The 19,078-nt window shown below is 47.8% G+C and overlaps 2 protein-coding genes across 3 annotated transcripts in view; one reads left to right on the top strand and one right to left on the bottom strand.

Annotated features, from left to right (window-relative positions):
* Syn3 (synapsin III) overlaps positions 1-19,078 on the top strand; it is a 398,594-nt gene that overhangs the window by 133,889 nt on the left and 245,627 nt on the right. The gene's annotated exons all lie outside the window — the stretch shown is intronic.
* The window catches only part of Timp3 (TIMP metallopeptidase inhibitor 3), a 50,527-nt gene that overhangs the window by 3,441 nt on the left and 28,008 nt on the right, over positions 1-19,078 (bottom strand). Inside the window, exon 2 of the mRNA XM_070014399.1 lies at positions 5,239-5,321. Coding sequence (XP_069870500.1) covers positions 5,239-5,321 — 83 coding nt within the window. The remainder of the gene's footprint in view (positions 1-5,238; positions 5,322-19,078) is intronic.

The following is a 19,078-nucleotide window of genomic DNA, read 5'->3' as shown; positions in this document are numbered from 1 at the left end:
GGTAATTAATACAAAGCCAGACATCACCTCATTGGTGCCTCATGAATGCCTCCTGTTCAGTCTGATGGGCTGTTTTTATTCCTCTTTAGCAGTGACTGGCTGGCGGGGGTTGGTGGTCCTCAAGGATCTTTACTATGAAGTTGTTTGTTGGCCTTACAACTGGGAACCTCTGCCTTGGTTAAGGGGTGCGCTGTATAATGGATTCCGATGGTTTTCTGAGCCCTCTTCTCTGGTGCTCACCAAGAGAACAAGGAAACAATGGAGCCAAGGGCTTTGCCAACTGCTGCCCACATTTGGGGTTCAGTGATGCCACAGGGAAGCAGGGCTGTATCAACATTTGCACTGGAGAAATATTTTCCTTATTTTGTGGTACTGTGATTTGAACTCAGGTCCTTGTTCTTACTTTGCAAACATTCTACCACTGGAGCCACACCTCCAGTCCTTTTGCACAAGATAATACCTTGTGCTAGCTTTCTCTGACCCCCTACCGTAGGGAGGTACCACCATAACGAGCTATCAGCAGAACTTTGGATGTATTACCAGTGGTGGAATCTGACCCCCAGTGCTGCATGGTGGGGGTCATTGTGGAAGGCAACACTATGATAATAAAGGTAGATCTGATTCATGGATGTATCTTCTCCTTGTAATAATCAACTCTTGATCTAATTTATGGATCCTGAAACTATCCTATGTCTGCAATCCTAGAGAGCTAGAGAATTAATTGACTTTGAGAAAGTGAGGAGGCCAGGAATAGGCTCATCATGTCCTAAAATCGGGGAATCACAGCTCAGATAAGAATCAATGCTAAAGTCACTTAAGCTAAGCGATGCCACAGAGGACATTGGTAAATGCAGGTTCTAGAGAATAACAAGAGTTTGAATCTTGTCTCAGTCACTTACTAGCTGCTTGGAGAGTTATTGAACCTTGTCTGTTTAGTTTCCTCATCTGCAAAACATGGCCAAGTATGTACTTCACAGAGTGGCTTTTGAAAATCAAATGACTTAGAATGTCACTTAGCATGAGACATCCAGTAACAATTAGCTTACTACTAGATGTTAATAGCTCACACCTATAATCCTAGCCACTCAGGAAGCTGAGCTATTATGATCACAATTCTAAACCAGCCCAGACAGACAAATCCAAGAGACTCTTAGCTGGAATTAACCAGCAAAAAGCAGGAGGTCAAGATATGTCTCAAGTGATAGAATGCTGTCCTAGAGCCAAAATGTCAAATGAGACCATTAGGCCCTCATGTCAAGCCTCAAAACTAGCACTTAGAAAAAAAATTAACTTAAAACCAACTATACCAAAGTTCAGAAGAAGACGAGCAGAGTCTGTCTTTGTCTATCTCATCTTTCGGCAGAAATAGTGTTAAACCAATTCAGAACCGCAGACAGAAGCAGCTGCACTCTTGGTAGTATCCAAATCAAGTGCCAAGAAGTTCGAGTCCCTTGCGGGGGGAAGGGACAGATCATGTATGAGGTCTCTCAGTCTAATGAAATTGCCTGGCCTTCACTCAACATGGATAGCATGAAGGGCCACCTGGATATCAGATGTTCCTTGCTTGCCTGCCAGAGGTGAGCACTGTGCTGGATGCTGGTTTACATCACAAACACGTTTAAAACCATGACTCACTCTGATTTACAGACTGAGTGACTGAGGTCTGGAGACACGTGGTACCTCATTGGGATGCCACATGCACAGTGCTGCCCTAAGAGTGACTGTCTAGCAGAGAGGGCCTGTGAAAACGCAGTCAGTCCTTGCAGAGGGTCAGATAGGAGTCTTGAACTGTGACTCTCAAGCACTAGGCAAAGGAGGCTGGTCCCTGAGGGCTGAGGTCAGAGAGGCTTCAGCTGGAGCCTCTCTGACACACACCCCGCTGTTGTTGCTTTTGCTCTTTGATTAGACAAACTCGGGAGCCAAGGGGACAGGCGTTCCGACTGCCCAGCACATGCACGTCCTGCTCACACTCAGGACATGCAAAGCACATGACCAGCACATGTCCCCTGTGACCCTCCTGGGACCAGTTAGGACATAATGTCCCTCATACACGCTGTCCCCTGCGGTCTGCCTGAGAGCATGTCTCTTCACAAACAACAGCTCTTGGCAAAGCAGACTGCTTTCCCATAGTCCTGATAGGAGATAAGGCCTCCGCAGAATGACTTATGGCCAGTTCTGGAAACTTCCACCTTTCCATCTCAGCTCAATCCCAGCTAATCTCCAAGTGAGGGGTCACAGTCAGCTCCTGCAGCATTCTAGCAGCCCCAGTCTCCTCAGCCACACCTCCACGGGTCTCTTGAGTACCGAGGGCATGCCTAAACAAAGGATGCGAGGTTGTGTGGTTGACAGACCAGTCTGCTGGCCTGTTATCAGAGGTTGGCCAGGCTAGGATCCCACGTTCAGTCCTGCTGAAGGGGGGCCCTGCCTTTCCCGTATCTGATGACCCTGACCTGGTATAGACCAATCCACAAAAACAAGTCTCCCTGGGGACCTGTGCCAACCTCACCCCAGTGGCACATTAAGAGCTACCAGCTAGATCACACATCAACAAACCAAAGTTGACCTCTGGTTGTTGCCTGAGGGAGTTAGCTACAAAGGGGTGAGGGTGGGAATGACTCGTGGGCTCTACTGCCCGCTGCTCTGTTAGCTCCTTGTCCTCCACTCTGAGGTGAAGGCCCTGTAGTTTTGCTCCTGTTTGCCACTTTCTAGCCCTGCATTCTCGATGGTTACATAACCTTCCATGTGCCTTATAGTGGTGTTCCCCATTAAGGAGACTTGCACTCGTTGCTGTGAGGCTGATCTGTGCAAAGGCTTACCGGTCTGTCTGGCACAGAGCAAATGCTCAATGCACGTTATTTGCTCCTAGTTCTATATTGAGATAAGTGTTACCTTTCTATTCCCAGTTCATAGCCCAGTGCTACGCATAGAGAAAGTGGGAGGGGGATGGAGGTAGACAGAGGGGGGCCTCTGACTTGTGTCTCTGGATAGGAAGATACCAACCAGCCAGGCGCCAGTGGCTCACACCTGTAATCCTAGCTACTCAGGAGGCTGAGATCTGAGGATCGCAGTTCAAAGCCAGGCTGGGCAGGAAAGTCCATGAGACTCTTATCTCCAAGAAACCACTAGAAAACCAGAAGTGGCTCTGTGGCTCAAGCGGTAGAGCGCTCACCTTGAGCTGAAGAGCGCAGGGACAGCGCCCAAGCCCAGAGTTCAAGCCTTCAAGCCCCATGACCGACCAAAAAAAAAAAAAAGAAAGGTACCAACCAGTTTTGAAGGTCAGAACATCAGGGCAGTAGAAGAGTCAGGGTTCATAAAAGAGATTAGATATGGTGAATGAGTAAAACAAGATGGCAGGCAGCTCTGGGGGAGTCATGTAAAGAATAAACAGTATTGGGAAGGGACCCCCCTACCTCAACTTGGGAACAAATCTGCCTTTAATTAAGTGCATGATTCTGAGCAGGTCATTTTTCCCTTTGAGCCTCTAAGCAAGTAAAACAAAGAGTTTTACATCTGATGTCCAGCATGCTGATACCACGAACCTAGACCACAGAGGACGAATACAGAACCTGAGCCTGTCAGACTGCAGCTGGTGTTGTCCTAGGCTAAGGGAGGAACATATGGTACCTGTCCTCTAAACAAGGCCAACCACTGCAATGACAGTGGCCGGGGGTAACAGGACACTGCCCACAGGAAGGGCCACTACCCCTCCCTTCCCCCGCCTCTAGGCCCTAAGGTGGAGGGAAGCTAAGCTGGCTTAGTAGGAATTCCTGCCTCCCAGCTGTTCCTCCCAGCTCCCTACTGGCCACCAAGCCTCCAAGAGTGAGGACTGTGGGACAGCAGGCAGGCGGGCTGGCGGGGCTGGCTGTGTTTTCACAGCCTCTGCTTTGGTCTAATGCTCTAGCATTCCTTCCCCTCCGCCAGAGGTTGCAAAGTGGGTTGGGGGGGGGGGTTGTTATTGCTCTTGTTGGTCCTCCGCCTCCGCCCACTCTCCTCTCCCCAGGGCTGTCTGAAGACCTAAGCTGGTCTCATGATCATACTCAGGCAGCCAAGGGCAACTAGCCAGGGCCGACTCTGGATATTACATAACCAGAAGGCTGTGGATATTTCCAAAATTGAATCCAAAGCAACAGGTTCCACAAAAAAATTAGTCCATCTAACCACAGGCCTCAGGACAGGAAGCAGGCCTGTGGGCTATACACACACACACACACACGCACGCACGCACGCACGCACGCACGCACGCACACACACACACATCCTGGGTGTTAAAGCTTGTCTCTTCTGGGGACAAGCGTGTGGGACTCATTCTTGTCCTGCATTAGATGGGCAATCAAGTCCCTGTGGCTTGCCAGTCCTGCCTTGAGGAATGGGGTGCAAACGTAAGCAGTAAGCAGCAGGGCTGGCTGTTCCCAGGAATCCAGCACTTGCCATCTTCTGATTTGTCTGTACATGTGACTCTTCTTGCTCCATCAGACTTAGTGCTAAGGTGGAAACTGGCTTCCCCAGGGGGTCCCCTGCTCCAGAACCAGAGCCTGCATCTAGGGAAACACTTACAAGGTAGGGGTGGATGGGTTGCTAAGCAAACGGAGGTGAAGCCCCAGGCTTCCAGGCCGAGGCGAACATAAGTAGATCATCCCAACTGCCACCACCATTTCTGCCAGCCATTTCTGGAGCCTAGGAAAAGGCCTAGGTTAACAAGCTGCTACGTCGCAGTAGAACTGGGACCTGGACACAGGTCCTCTGGATTTCAAACCTGATGCTTTTTCTTAAGACCTTTTTCTTCCACTGGATTTAATGAATATGGTTTGTAGCTAGGGTGCAGGAAGACAGAGCTGGGAAGCACGGTGAAAGGTAAGGAAATGAGGTTCCTGTGCTCAGCACAGGTTTGGTATGATGACCTGAGTGCTGATCACCTACCATGTAGCCTTAGCAACTACACTGGGATTCTGTCAATCGCAGAAATCAGAGCCACAGCCAAAGAAGAGCAATGACTTGGCCAAGGGTTACCGACTGGGTAACAAAGCTCTCTGATGTCTGGTTCCAGAGTTCAGAACCAGTGCTGGCTCTGGGTCAAGTAGCCACGACCTCTTGACTGCTGCCTCAGTAGCTCTCAGGGGCTGGCTATGATTCCACACCGAGCAAACACACATCCCAGTTCCAACCAATGGGCCTCTCTTGGCCACAACTGTTGGCAAAAATCCCAGGATTCTTCCTGGAGCCAATGATGATGACACTCACCTTCATCTGCTTGATGGTGTAGACCAGTGTGCCAAAGGGCCCTTCCTTCACCAGCTTCTTCCCCACCACCTTGGCCCGGATCACTGCAGAGAAAACAGGAGACAGGGTTCTTAGAAGGCTTCAAAGGGCCTGAACCATATCAAGAGTGGTACCTCTCAGGGTGGGCTGCCTGGCCTGGATGGGGCCCTTCTGCACCCACCAGCCTATCTTGAGCCCTTTACACATGTAAATTCCCCCCATCCTGACTCATCCACAGGGCTGTCATGTACTCCAGCTCTCTCAGTGCCCCCACCAGTATTCTGATAGACCCGAGATTACAGGAGATACAACAGGACCAAGCTCAATGGAACATGAGAGAGCTTGGGGGCCACGATGGGCAGTTCCAATCTAGAATTCAAAGCAAAGAAGTAACTTTGTTTCTTGCCTCCCTTTCTTCTTCTATAAAACTTAGGTGATGATGCATGTCAAACCTGATCTTGTCTTTAGATATAGTTTTCATTAGATAAATGTTACTCAAGTCATCATCACTAAAAAAAAAAATGAAAGGTCCCATTGGGAAGGATTAGGCTGATAATTTCAAGTACTAAGTGTGCACACCTACTATGTGCAATCATCATTTCAGTCATCTCTCAGCTGCCTTACAGGGACAGCATGAGCAGCCACTTCCTATAAGGAAACAGACCAGCTGAAGGCACTTCCCTGCTCTATGAAGATGGGTTGACTGAGATGGTGAAGCTATGTCTTCTTTTTCTATGCTATGTAAGAGAAGAAACACCTCACAGCAGTCTTTGAGGACCTTTAAACCCAGCACACGGAGGGGTCTTGGAGATGGAAACCAGAAATTGCACAGTAATATTTGCTGGCTTAGTTAAAGAAAAATTCCCCCAGAACAAGAATTAGCCATGAAAGGCAATTGGCTGGGGGCCGGGGCTGAGGGGGGAGGGGGAGTGACTATAGGAACACGAGGAACACAGGGACAGTGTCTCCATCAAAGCCTTTGGAGGCTCCTACACCAGTGCCTTGACAGGAATGAAGAGGGTTTTGCGTTAAAAATGGAACACTGCTGGCTCTCTTAACTCATGCAGGATAGCAAACACACCTTCATTCCAATCCACTATTTTTAAACTGATACTCAAAACATGCTTGCTCAACACACACACACACACACACACACACACACACACACACACACACACACACACACACACACACACACACACACACACACACACACACACACACACACACACACACACACACACACACACACACACACACACACACACACACACACACACACACACACACGCGCCCATTCTGGTAGCGCCATTATCCTTCCCCATTGCTGTTGTCCTATACTGTTTCCAAAACCTTTGACTCTTAGCGCCTTAAAGTTTTACTACTAAGAGCCAGTCCCCCAGACCCTGATCCCTCTGGACCTGGATTGCTCCCTGCACAAGCCTGGATCCCACTCTTCCAGTCAGACAGGCAGTCAGGATTCAGATGACATCAAGGGACCCTCTGGCCCTGGCTTGCCAGGGATGGCAAACCACAGAGTCCACTGGCAAAGACAGACACTTAGGCTGAGGCAGCTCAAATTAGGAGGGGGCAAGTGGTTGTTTCCAAGTCTGCTGTAAAAGAAAGAAAACGAGAGGTTTGCCAGGTCCCAGGCCCGCTCCCGAGGTTGTACCTCCACCTATGCGTCTTACTTTCCCAGTAGCATCCTCAGCAGCAAGCCACCCTTGCAGAGGCTCATGGGAACCACTACACCTACCCTGCCAGCAGGCTGTAACCGCTGAACGTTTGGGCAGGAAGCAGATCTGCCGGGACTTCACGATTGATTCCTTCTGAATGGATCTGACCTCAACTTCTGATTCTTTACGAATTCAGGAAGGAAACTGGGAAGTCAAGCTCTGACCAAAGGGAAAGAGGTAAAAGGGATTCCTTTAAATAGCAGCCATCTACCCCTTTCTTTCCTGCCTGGAAAATGGCTTAACTTGATTTAGACATCACATGTCTTCAAGCCTCATAAAGCTGGGTGCTTCTGGAAGCTTCTACACATAGTGCCAGCCAATTCTTTTCTTGCTCTGAAATGGCCTGAGCTTGTAACCTCTTTATCTGAGGGTTTAGTGAAAATGGAGCAGCTTCTATAATCAGGAAGCTACAATACAGGGCTCTTAGTACCTCAATCGCTCTGGTTTTCTTGGCCCAATGCCTCCATGTGGCTCACATGTAGTAGACTTACTATGAGTGGAATAGCAACACAAAAAGCCTCAGCCCAGGAACCTGACTGCCTGGATTCAAATCCTAGCACTGATGCTATGTGACTCTAGGGAAGTTACCAAACCTCTCCGAGTTTAGTATTTGTCTATCCTGGACTACAATGTACTAAGGCCTAGGAGTTCTTTCAGACTGAGACAAAAGGCAAGCTCATCAAAAATATTCTCATCTCACAAAATTACAGGGAGAGGCAGGGAAACAGGAAATAACATGGTCAGAACACATATACGAGGTGTTTTCTTCTCCATCATGCTCATCACCCACACCACCCACAGCCCAAGAGATTCCTCACAGGACCTGCCAAACACTAGTGTTGATTCCCCAGGAAGACCAGGGCAGAGACAGCCCAGGATGAAGGCCGCACCCGCAATTTCCTTACAGAAACAGAACTTCACAAAACCTGAACTAAAATTAAATAGCATTCAGCTCTCCCAAATAAGAGCCTCAGAGTCCCTCCAAGTGCAATCACTCGCCAACCCCAGATCTGCCTATTTGGCTTGGGAATTAATAAGTCTATATTTTGCTTTGGTTTGTCCTCTGTAACTCAGATACTGGGAGTTTTGTGCTTTCCTGCTTGGCAGCTAAGAGTCCCCTCAGGGCATTCACTGATTGAAGGGGCTACTGGGGAAGGGGGGAGGCCGGAAGGAGAGAGGTCATGGTCTCTAATACCAACAGAAGACAGTTTCTAAACCTGGGACTGGCAGCAAAATCCAGCCTCTCCCGCCACCTTGAAGTGGCAACTAGAAGCCAGCTTTTCAGAAGGGCTACTGGACACCAGATCTCGTTTTTTTTTTTTTTTTTTTTTTTCCTGTTCATGCTGCTAAGTGGCCCTTGCTGTCCCCCCAGTGGTCTCTACCAGCTAACATGGGTGTGAGCTGGGTTGGAGTTTGGAACATTGGATTCCATGTTTCTGGGGATGACTGCAACAAATAGAAGTCCCATTTCCTGCTTCCATAGCTTTTAGTCTAGCAGGAAGACAAGGATTAAGTAGTTCATGGCCAGAAGACAGCCTGCCAAGGGACACAAGCACTGGCAGAGATTAGAAGGAGGCTCGGCCTGAATCTCTCGTGTCATCTCTTCTTTCTTAGGATGAGAAGCTGGGCTTCTGAGGGGGGTTATAGAGATCAAAAGAAACAAGGGAGACATTAATTCAAGAATAAATAGCATTTGAACTTAAAAGTGTCTGAGAAGAAAGTGATGAAGAAAACTATGGCTATAGCTTGGTGATAGAACACTTGCCCAGAATGCCCCCAGGCCCCTAGATTTGCTACCCAACACCACAGAAAAGAATAGGATATGTGAGAGAGAGTGTGTATGTATGTATGTATGTGTGTGTGTGTGTGTGTGTGTGTGTGTGTGTGTGTGTGTGTGTGTGTGTGTGTGTGTGTGTGATTGGCCTATGGATCTATAAACATATGTGTGGTTCTCTTAAGACTTGGGGATCCAAGTATAAAAGTATTTCTATGAAAATCTTTCCTTCCTTTAAGTATTTTTCAAGGGGAAGATTTGTAGAAACTTGCAAAACAAAATGAAATAAGCAATACAACTCTTCCCAATGTATAACTTTATGTGGTTTTTTCCCATCTCTTATCCCCACCGCCATTCTCTACCAGACATATAAGCTTAAAATAAACCAATTCTGCCAGGTGCCAGTGGCTCACACCTGTAATCCTAGCTACTCAGGAGGCTGAGACCTGAGAATCGTGTTTCAAACCAGCCCTAGCAGGAAAGTCTGTGATGTTCTTATCTCCAATAAACCACCAGAAAACCAGAAGTGGCGCTGTGGCTCAAGTGGTAGAGCATTAGCTAGCCTTGAGCTGAAGAGCTCAGGGATGGCGCCCAGGCCAAGTTCAAGCTCCACAACTGACAAAATAAATGTATAAATAAAAATAAACCAATTCTGGTGGCAAACAGCTTTCTGGTGTGTCATGAGGAATGGTATATCTGCTGTTCATCAGCATATTCCCTGGAGCTGGCCCCTGCCTCTCTACCCCTCCTTCCATCCCCCATCCACAGTCAAACCCAGACCTAATGGTCCAACTCGACTACTGGCAGGCTAGAGGGCTGAGAAACCAGGTTGCCAGGCTTCCTGGTGTGGGACACCAGGATCCCTTAGCTGAGTTAATGTATATCAACCACAGACTCCGGTTTTGCCCATCTTAGCATACTGTCAAGAGCAGTTCACACCCACCCATCACATGGGAACCAAGCTTGTAGCCTTAAAACAAAGAAACTCCAAGGTGGGCAAGACTCTGCACTGTTTTGCTTGTCCAATGTAGGCAGGCTGACCTGCTCCTCCAGCTGTCCACCCACCGATAACTCTTAGTTCCTTGCATTTCTCTGCATTGTGCCTGCAAGTTCGGAGAGGTAAGGAAACCAGAACACACTAGTAACCAACACCTGCTATTTGCTGGGCGCGCCCTGTGTGCTGTTATCCTAGTCTCCTCTTGCAGTGATGCTGTAAGTCAGTGATCCTGCCGTCTGCTGTTACCCAGTAACTGCTGGGACCAGTTACTCTGGGGGAAGAGGAGGGTTTGTCTAAGTGGGGAAAATCTTAGTGGGTACCTCAGTCAAGGAGAGCAGCTTAACATCTTTGCACAAGACTGCCTTTAAATCTTTACCTAAGACTTACAATCTTTACGTAAGTTTTTCAGATGGCAACACAGATGATATTCAATGGGCCCCATCCTTCCATCAGCCCTGCAGAAACCAGAGAGGGGGTACAGAAAGGACCCCATCATTTCTCTACACCCCTTAATGACCACTTTCACTGTGAGCACCTCTCTCTTTTTCATTAATAAGAATAATCACCATTGGTATGTAACAGTGAGTCATTTGTTTAGAATGATGTCGCTCGACAACCTAGCACAGCTTTCATGGAAGGAAAAACAAAAATCCCTTAGAACCCACAAAAACATCCCTAGTGGTTTCTCCCCACCAGAGGAGCCGAGGCTAAAGACATTGATTGATTTCATGAGATAATGCATGTGTACCTAAGCACTTGGGAACCCGGAGGCTTCCACTGTGATTGGCTCCTGCAGACTCACAGAAAGAAAGAAGAGGACCTCAAACACACCAGAGGCCTGCCCTTACCCTCTCTCTGTTCATCACTCCCATGCGTGCACCCATCCCCACCCCAGCCCTATAAAAAAGACACGGAAGCTGCAGAAGTGTGGCCTAGAGAATGGACCATGACACAGAGGCCCCCCCACCCCGCCCCCACCCGGGTGTGACCTCGCACACGTCACTTCCCAGGCAGCGTATAAATTGTGAGCCATACTTACCAACCTCCACAGATTGCTGGGACAATCTGAGCCCCTCCCCCCCCACCTCCCCACCCACACCACTCTGGTCAGAGTCACCCATGACCTTTATGAGGCTGCATCCGATCAGTGGTGACTTCTCAGTTTGCTCCTTATCTACGTCCAGGTTGTGGCTTGGGGTTCAACCTGTACAAATCCCACAGTTTTGTAGCCCCCAACCTAGAATGCCTACCAACTTTTACTCATCTATCCATGGGTCTATGTTGGGTCTACGTTTATACCTGCAAGTCTAGCGAGACATCTCAGAGACAACCTATCTGACACCTTGTAGCTCATAACAACCTTGCCTACATCTTGGTTTCCTAGGCTCATCTCCATCTCAGGACATGGCATGTTGCCCTATCCCTCTACTCTGCCACTCAGAATCTACCCCAGGGCCTTTCCATTGCAGTTTTCATTTAGTCTGGACACTCTGCATCTGCATAAAGTCTCCCTCCCCTCTCTCTCTTTCCCTCTCCCCCCACTCCCTATTGGTTCCCTTATCAGGGGACCTCCTCTAACCTCTGAGCCAGGCACATCTCTCCCCTACCCTATAAACCCTCCATCGCTTGTTCTTATGTACAGGCTCCAGCTGACTTATGGTAATGTTCACCTGCCTGTCGATTGACTCTCTCTCTCTCCACTAGGGCTGTAAGCCTCAGGAGGGAGGTTCTTTGATATTGCAGCTGCTCTACTCAGAGCAACCAGAAGAAGCAATCTGGCCCATAACAGGCATCTAATATATTTTTGCTAAATGCATCCAGTGAAATGTGATTTCATGGAGAAAGTGCCGTGCACAGCACGGATGATTTAAAAATAGATAAATAACGCTCTTGTGAAGGCTTCATCAAACAGCCACGTCTTTCTGAGCCTCATCTGATCAAAAGGGGATGAGGGCGATTCTCAGTAGGCAGGCTCAGATAAACATCTATCTACCCATCATTTACTGGAGAACTGTGCCTGACTCACTGACACTGTGACCAATGGGTTACAATGACATGAAGCGAGGCAAGCGCAGAGCCAGCCTGGCACAAGAGGGCAGAGTCTGCGTCTGGAGAGGGGCTTCAGGAACATCCCATCTGCATCTGGACTCTGCAGAAAAGACCCCGTTTTCTGCCTCTGAACCGGGTGGAAGCCGGGGAGGAGGTGGGGAAGAGGATGAGGAACTAGCCGAGAAGGAGGCCGAAGCCCACAGCCTGGCTCCCAGCAAAGCCAGGGCCAGCTTGCTGCCTTTCCGGAAAGACGTTCCTCCCCCTCCGTCCCCCACAAACAAGCTCTTCCTGCATCTGACCCTGGTCCCCAAGGCCCTTCTCTCTTGTCAGTTTCAAAGGCTCTTTTTGTTGATCTCAAAGCCAAGGCCAGATGTAAAAATGTGCTCCCAATCAAGATAAGAAGTCTCTAGTTCAAAGCCAATCCTGACTAACTCTTTCCGTTAAGTAAAAAATATTAATCTTGGTTTTATTTAAGCAGGTTCTGTTGGCAAGAAATGAATGCCTGCTGCTAAAAATAAATGCACACACACACACACAACACACACACACACACACACACACACACACACACACACACACACACAAAATCTGGAAAGCTGCAAATCATCTCAACCCAAGTTTCCATCTCAGGGAATGCTATTAAAACCTCCTGGCCCTGAGCTACCAGTGTGCTCAGTGCCTACCATGTGTTCTGGGGTCCCCTGGACAAGGCCCTCCCAGGGGATGCTTTGTCTTGGACCTCCGGAAAGGGGGAAGAGGAGCAGGCACAGCCTCCCGGCCCTTGTCATCTTATATACACTGTGCATTTCTGCAGGAAACAACCCCAGCTGATGTCTGTTGTAGATGAAACACAAGGGGCCGGAGAGGGGAGGGAAAGGAACACAGGCCTAGCAGGTCTTAGAGCTTAGAGATGACCCTAAAGGAGCAAAGAAACAAAAATCTATGTCACACGCCTTTTATGTTTCTGGTGATAAGCTAGGAAAGGAAAAACCATGCTTTAGCTTTAGGATTCATGCATTTAATTTCTAATCTAACTGCTTGTCAAGTCAAACACTGTTAGGTGCCTCCTGGGCATTGGCAATTTGAGAGGAAGCTGCCGATCATTTGGCCTAGGATAAGCTCAAAGTCCCAGGGCCGACTGATCCCTAGATGTTGGGCTGACTTGTTGGGGAACAATGATGCCCTTGCTTCTGAGAAGGGACACCATGTTTCTGTGACCTGGGTCTAAGAGGGGCCAATAAGATGACACCCAACACGTTCACCCCGCCTGATTTGAAGCACTGGAATGCTAATGTCCTTCCCATGCATCTATCCTAGGCTTGCCCTCAACTAAGCCTCTCTTCTACATGGCTTCCCTCCCTTTCTTTCTGCACATGTTCTTCAGTGATTGCTGGCATCCCTAGTTACCAGATGGTGGGGACTTCCATGATGCCAGCACCCACCATAGTTCCTAGAATGTGACAGGGTTCCCAGAGCATGTCTGCTACACCAATGGATACGGCTGTGAGAGGGAATCTAAAGTAACAAGAAGCTCTCCTCAACCCGCTCCTTGCGACAGCCCTGGGGAGGAAGGAAAAGGCTCGTCTGCCTGTTCTGCATCGTCTGCCATGTTGTTTTGTTGATGGTACGTTTGTTTCATTTTGCTTTTGTTGCTTTTCTCCCTCTGTCCCTCTCCTCCTCCTCAATTCTGTCATGTGCACTGGGAAATAATTTATCCACTCATTTGATACTGAAGGGATGATCTGTCTATAGTTTTGTGCCATGCCTTGGGGACTGTACAATAAATAGGCAGACAAGGGCCTAACCTTCCAGAACCTTCTTTGTATCAGATGAGAAAAGAAGGCAGATAGTCATAGTACAGATGTACAACAGGCAAACCTACCTGGTCAGCCAGGAGAAAATGTGGACACAAGATGGAGGTGGAGCCCTTCTGCCTAAACTGGGATCTGAGAAATCACTAGAGCCAGCAGAAGAAGGGAGAAAGAAAAGGGTCTTCTGGTAGAGTCAAGAGCCTGGAGGCTGGCAAACCCAGCCTCCCCATGCCCCAGAGTGACAGAGAGAAAACAAACAAACAAACAGGCAGGCTACAACAAAGGATGGAAGATGAAGCCTGGACACCAGTGGGAATTCGAGGCTCTACAGGTGGGTCTTCCTCCAGCACAGAACAGTGGCATTGTATTCCCTGAGGCCAAGGATGAAGATGTTTCACTTCATCCCTGCACACAACCCTTAGGAGAGGGAACATGAGTCCAAATGAAAGCTGCTAGCCAGCTAAGTCCCTAAGCCTTGAGAACCTCTAGAAAAAACAAGTCTGGGTCTTGCATGGCCTACATGATAGTCTCCCCTTCCAGTTCACATGCTGCTTCTCAAGTTCAATGTTAGGATCTCCTTCCATACCCTTCCTCCCCTCAGACCTCACCTCTTAGAGGGGGTTCGCCTTGAGTATTTTGGCAGCCCATCTGGGCTGCACTCCAGTGAGACACCTGGTCTAGGGTTCATGGTGACAACCCTAAAGCTCAGGCCTACTAGGGGTCAGGGTACCCACTTTTCAGTGGCCACAGAGCCACACTCGAGCCAAAGTTTCTCCTCCATCGAGGGCTCCAGCCCCTCCCCAAGGATCCATGGGAAACTTTGTCCCATACAAGTGGCCACCAGAATAGCAGCCTGGTCTTCAACCACAGCCCCTTTGAAGCAATGCCCAGAAAAATATCGTGCCCTCCAATGGTTCTCAGAACTTGGAGCTTTCAGGTCGGGTCATTTGTGAGAGCGGAACGGCTGGCAACGTCTCAGGAGCTGTCTATAGCATTTGAGTTTTCTCCTAATTGGGATTTTGTTTGCTAGGAGAGCCAAGGGACTCTGGGATATGTCTAGGAGCAGGACTACTGTGGAGCCAAGGGACTTCTCCCTCAGCACAGCAGATCTGCAGACAGCAAATCAGTTCCCATAATGCACCCAAGAGGGACTGGGGACTTGCTCTAATCTGAATAAGCAGAAATAGCTGCACAGTTTCTGCAGTCTGTTGATAAACTCTGAAGTCCCCAGTTGGGGACTTTCATACTAACCAAGGCTTACCCCAGTTTTGCCTTCTACAAGTTGCAGCCAGGAAGGTTATAAAGCAAGGTGTATAGCTAGGAGTCCTGGGTCTCCTAGCAGATAGAATCTCCCTGCCTGCTCAAGACTGTGATGGGTACTTGGGTCAAACAAGTAACAAGCCCAAACAAAAGGAGTTCAGGCCTCAGAAGGATTAAAGATTAGAGCCAGTGATTAAAGATAAGAGCCAAGGGTTTCAGGTGGAAGCTAACCTCTGATTTAAGAGAGAATGCTAGCTACTGCCCTCTTTGGTCAAGTATGGTAATGACAGGATTGCAACCCGTAGTATTTTAGAAACTGGCCTGGCCTGGCAACGTACACATAGGGTAAATGGTATCAGTGGTGAAGTAGGAGAAAGACCGCTTACCCCCTGAACACCTTCTCTATACAATCCAAAGTGCCCAAACCTTTAATGCATTCAGAAAATATTTCCTGAGGGCCTACTATGTGCCAGACACTGTGTCAGGTAGTGGAACACAATCGTGAACAAGATGTACACACATACCTTACATGTAAGCCTACATAATCCTTAATACTAACTTGTAAAATATGTAGCACTATTCCCACTGGATGGAGGAAGATAACAAGACTCAGGCTAGTAAAGGAATTTGGCAGAGGTCACACATCTAGGAATTTAATCAAACATGCCTAGCCACAAAGCTCATCCCCCTAGATCCTGCTCAACCAATCAGAGAGCATGAAACACTCAGCCAACAAGTTAGACCCATGAGAAATGCACAAAAAGAGGGAATTCTCAAGGGTGAATTCTCAGAGAGGAACTTATATAAGCGCTAGCTAGTGAGAACTTGAAGGAGGAACTAACTCCCCAAGACTCTTACAATGTCTTAGGGACTCTCCTACAAATTTGGGTCTCGTTTCCAGATTTCATATGGATCTTGCTTCAGAGGCCAGGATGATACGTGTACCAGACTGGAGTCATCTGTTCTGGTTTTGAGGATCACCCAGAGTGCACCTCTCCCCACAGAGCACTGGTCTTGCTGAACTCTTTAAAGGGGGACTATCATAATAAGCTGACCAGTTTATCATGACCCTGTTGCTGGATAATAGGACTCCTCCAAGCCAACAACTGCCGCAGCACAGGGTGGCCACAACCCAAGAGACTTCCTCTTTCTACTGCACATTTGAAGGCTGGCAGGGTTTTACCTAAGGGGCCTCTGCTGTGAGTCATAGCTCATTCTGCCTGCCCATGGGAAGCTATTCGTAGAAGATAGGCTACTTACAAGCTATTATCAAGCTATTGGTTTCTCAAATATACCTCTGGCCAATGTTCCTAGATAGTCCCAAACACAAAAACACAGAGCAAAGATGCCAAAGCTCTTGGAGAACTGGGCCTATCAGGATGGAGAGTACCAGGAGGTACACATGGAGACAATTGCTGGCACACAAAGCAGAGGAGAGTCATTGGAGGCTGTTTGCAACTTTCCCTCCTGATAAGGATCCTCTTGTCATTGATCACACTAAATATAATCTGAGCATCACAGTTTGAAGCTAGCCAAGAGACACTTATCTTCAATTAACCAAAAAAAAAGCTGAAAGTGGAGGTGTGGTTCAAGTGGTAGTCAAGTGCCATCCTTGAGTGGAAACGCCAGGCAAGAGGGCAAAGCCCTGAGTTCAAGCCCTAGTACCAATACATGCACACATATACATGCACATGCATGCGTGCGTGTGTGTGTGTGCACACACACACACACAGACACAGAAGATCCTGTAGAGTAAGAGCCCATAGCTTTACTAGTAGCACTGAAACTTACTCCCAAGACCATGTAGTAGGGAAGAGGGAGGCCCAATGTGCCAACTAGGTAGCCACTGCAGCCCCTGCTTGCCATCACAGGCCACACCTATCTTCCAGAGCACAAGTATAACCATGCATGCAGCTAGTGAGATGGACAGACACACTTCATAGGCACAGACTCTGGGTTGGGTGGGACTTATCAGTCCCTCAGTGTAACTTCCTTTGAATTCCTTCTTCACTCCCATCCCAGTACCTAAATAGGCATCTGTGCCCCAGGTCAGCCTGCCCCACATCAAGACATGCTTTTACTGTATCAGAATTCCCCTATGCATGGTCTCTCTGTGGCCTTCCGACTATCATCTGATATCTAGGGTTTGTACAAAACAAGATTATGTGGAGAACGTGTTTGTGTTCACCAAGTCATCTCCAAGATAAATATTTTCATAGAGTTCAACAGTCCTTCTCTACCTCTGACATGGTTTCCAGCCCCCTCCACCACCTATCTGTCTTGTGTTCAGCCTTTCAAATGTCTCATTGATGAGAACAAAGGCAGATTTCCTAGGGGCCAGTGACCAGTATACAAAGTTGAGGGAGATTTCATCTTTCCAACTTGAGCTCCTCTTATTTGTGGCTATTCAACTTGAAGACTTAGATATCACTCATTAACAAGTCCTGAGTTCAGGAGTAGTTCTCATGTTAAGTGTAATCACAAATGTAATAAAAGATTTTTTTAATAAAGAAAAAAGGAGCTGGGAAGGTGGCTCAGTGGTAGAGTGCTTGCCTTACATGCATGAGGCGCTGGGTTCAATTCCTTAGCACCACATAAACAGAAAAAGCCAGAAATAGCTCTGTGGCTCAAGTGGTAGAGCACTAACCTTGAGCTGAAGAGGTGAGGGACAGCGCCCAAGCCAGAGTTCAGGCCCCACAACCGACCAAAAAATAAAATAATAAAGAAAAAGAAAAGGTAGTATTTTCAAAATAGATTCCATTTCCTGACTTTAGATATTTGTTAAGAAATAACTAATAATGCGACTAAATAACTTGAGTATGGAAGTAAGAGGACTTCGTTGGGGGGAGAGGGATTATAACATACAAAGTATTGAGTCACAAGAACAGTCCTGGGCCCAGAGTTTAGAGCTTCTCTTTCTGGTTCTTCCATTCATTTTATATGTGAGTTTCACATCTAAGATCCCTCTCAGAGCCCTTACTCTACAAAAAGAAGTGAGACCAGATGTATTCCTATGTCCCTTGCAACCTAACGCTATCTCAGTATCACCTTCTATTCTTAACCCATGCATTTCCCTTTGGTTTCTAAGGAATTGTCTAAGGTGCCAGGTTCTCCCTGCTCTCTACAAGTTGATCAAGCTGAAGCAAGTCATTTGAGATGCTCAGCTTCCTCCTTTGGCCTTGTTTTGAAGTTCTCGCTCCATCTGTTACCTGTATGGATGACTTGAAGTAGTGAATACTCAGAACAGAAGCAGATATAGGGTGGGCTTGTCATTAGTCTGGTCTGTCAACAGCTCCATTCACAGTGACTGCGCCCATTTGCTAAGTAGGAACATATTGCAAATGCCACCATACTACAGGCAGAGCAGGCTGCTGAAGGGGACTCTGACTATTGAGCTGTTTTCCTCAATTGTAGTGGTCATCACCAATGTGCTTTGTTAGCCACTAAGCATGTCTTTTATTAAAATAATGATATTTCATTTCTCATACGTATGATTAGAGATTCATACTGTTACAAGTGTGAGGGGGGTATCATTGACAGTTGATTAAGATCCAAAAATCCACTATCATTTCTTGCATTGGCAGATATTACCTTTTTTTCCTACTCTACCACTAGTTTTGCCTGCATTTTCCTCTCCCCCTCTCTACCAAACCCTCATGCCCTTAGTTGGAAATTTGTATTTACTTAATTATTTCAATACTGGAATTTGAACTCAGGACCTTGTATTTGCTAGGCTGTTGCTCTACTGTGGAGCCACATCTCCAACCCAAGGGGGGGGAAAACACTTTTTTTTTAAAGTCCAAGCCAAAACAAAACCCTGTCGAGGGTGAGGCCAGTGGCTCACGATGTTCTGGGCAGAGTGTGCTACATGCCAGCAAAAAGTGTCAGCAAGATCTGCAGGAAACAGAATCCAATGGGACTATGAAGTAGATAAATTGGAGGTCCCGGTGCCTGGCCAGCTCCAGAGGCCAAGCACAGGAAATGAGGGTGGGATTCCTCTGAGAACTAATGCAGGCTCGGGGCTGTGCTGCTGTTTTCTGGTGGGAATGCCTTAAATCTACACATCTGTTCCCAACAGGAGTCAACAAGAAAGGTCAAAGGTAGTTTCTAAGGGATTCCCATCCAGGGCTTGGCAGAGCTCTTCTTTCTGTCAGATATGTGGGGACATGGGTTACTAGGGAACCCCCCCCCCCGG

This window comes from Dipodomys merriami, unplaced genomic scaffold (assembly GCF_024711535.1).
Source record: "Dipodomys merriami isolate MVZ:Mamm:240054 unplaced genomic scaffold, mDipMer1.0.p SCAF_97, whole genome shotgun sequence".
Lineage (NCBI taxonomy): Eukaryota > Metazoa > Chordata > Mammalia > Rodentia > Heteromyidae > Dipodomys > Dipodomys merriami.
This window is presented reverse-complemented; position numbering and strand designations above follow the sequence as displayed.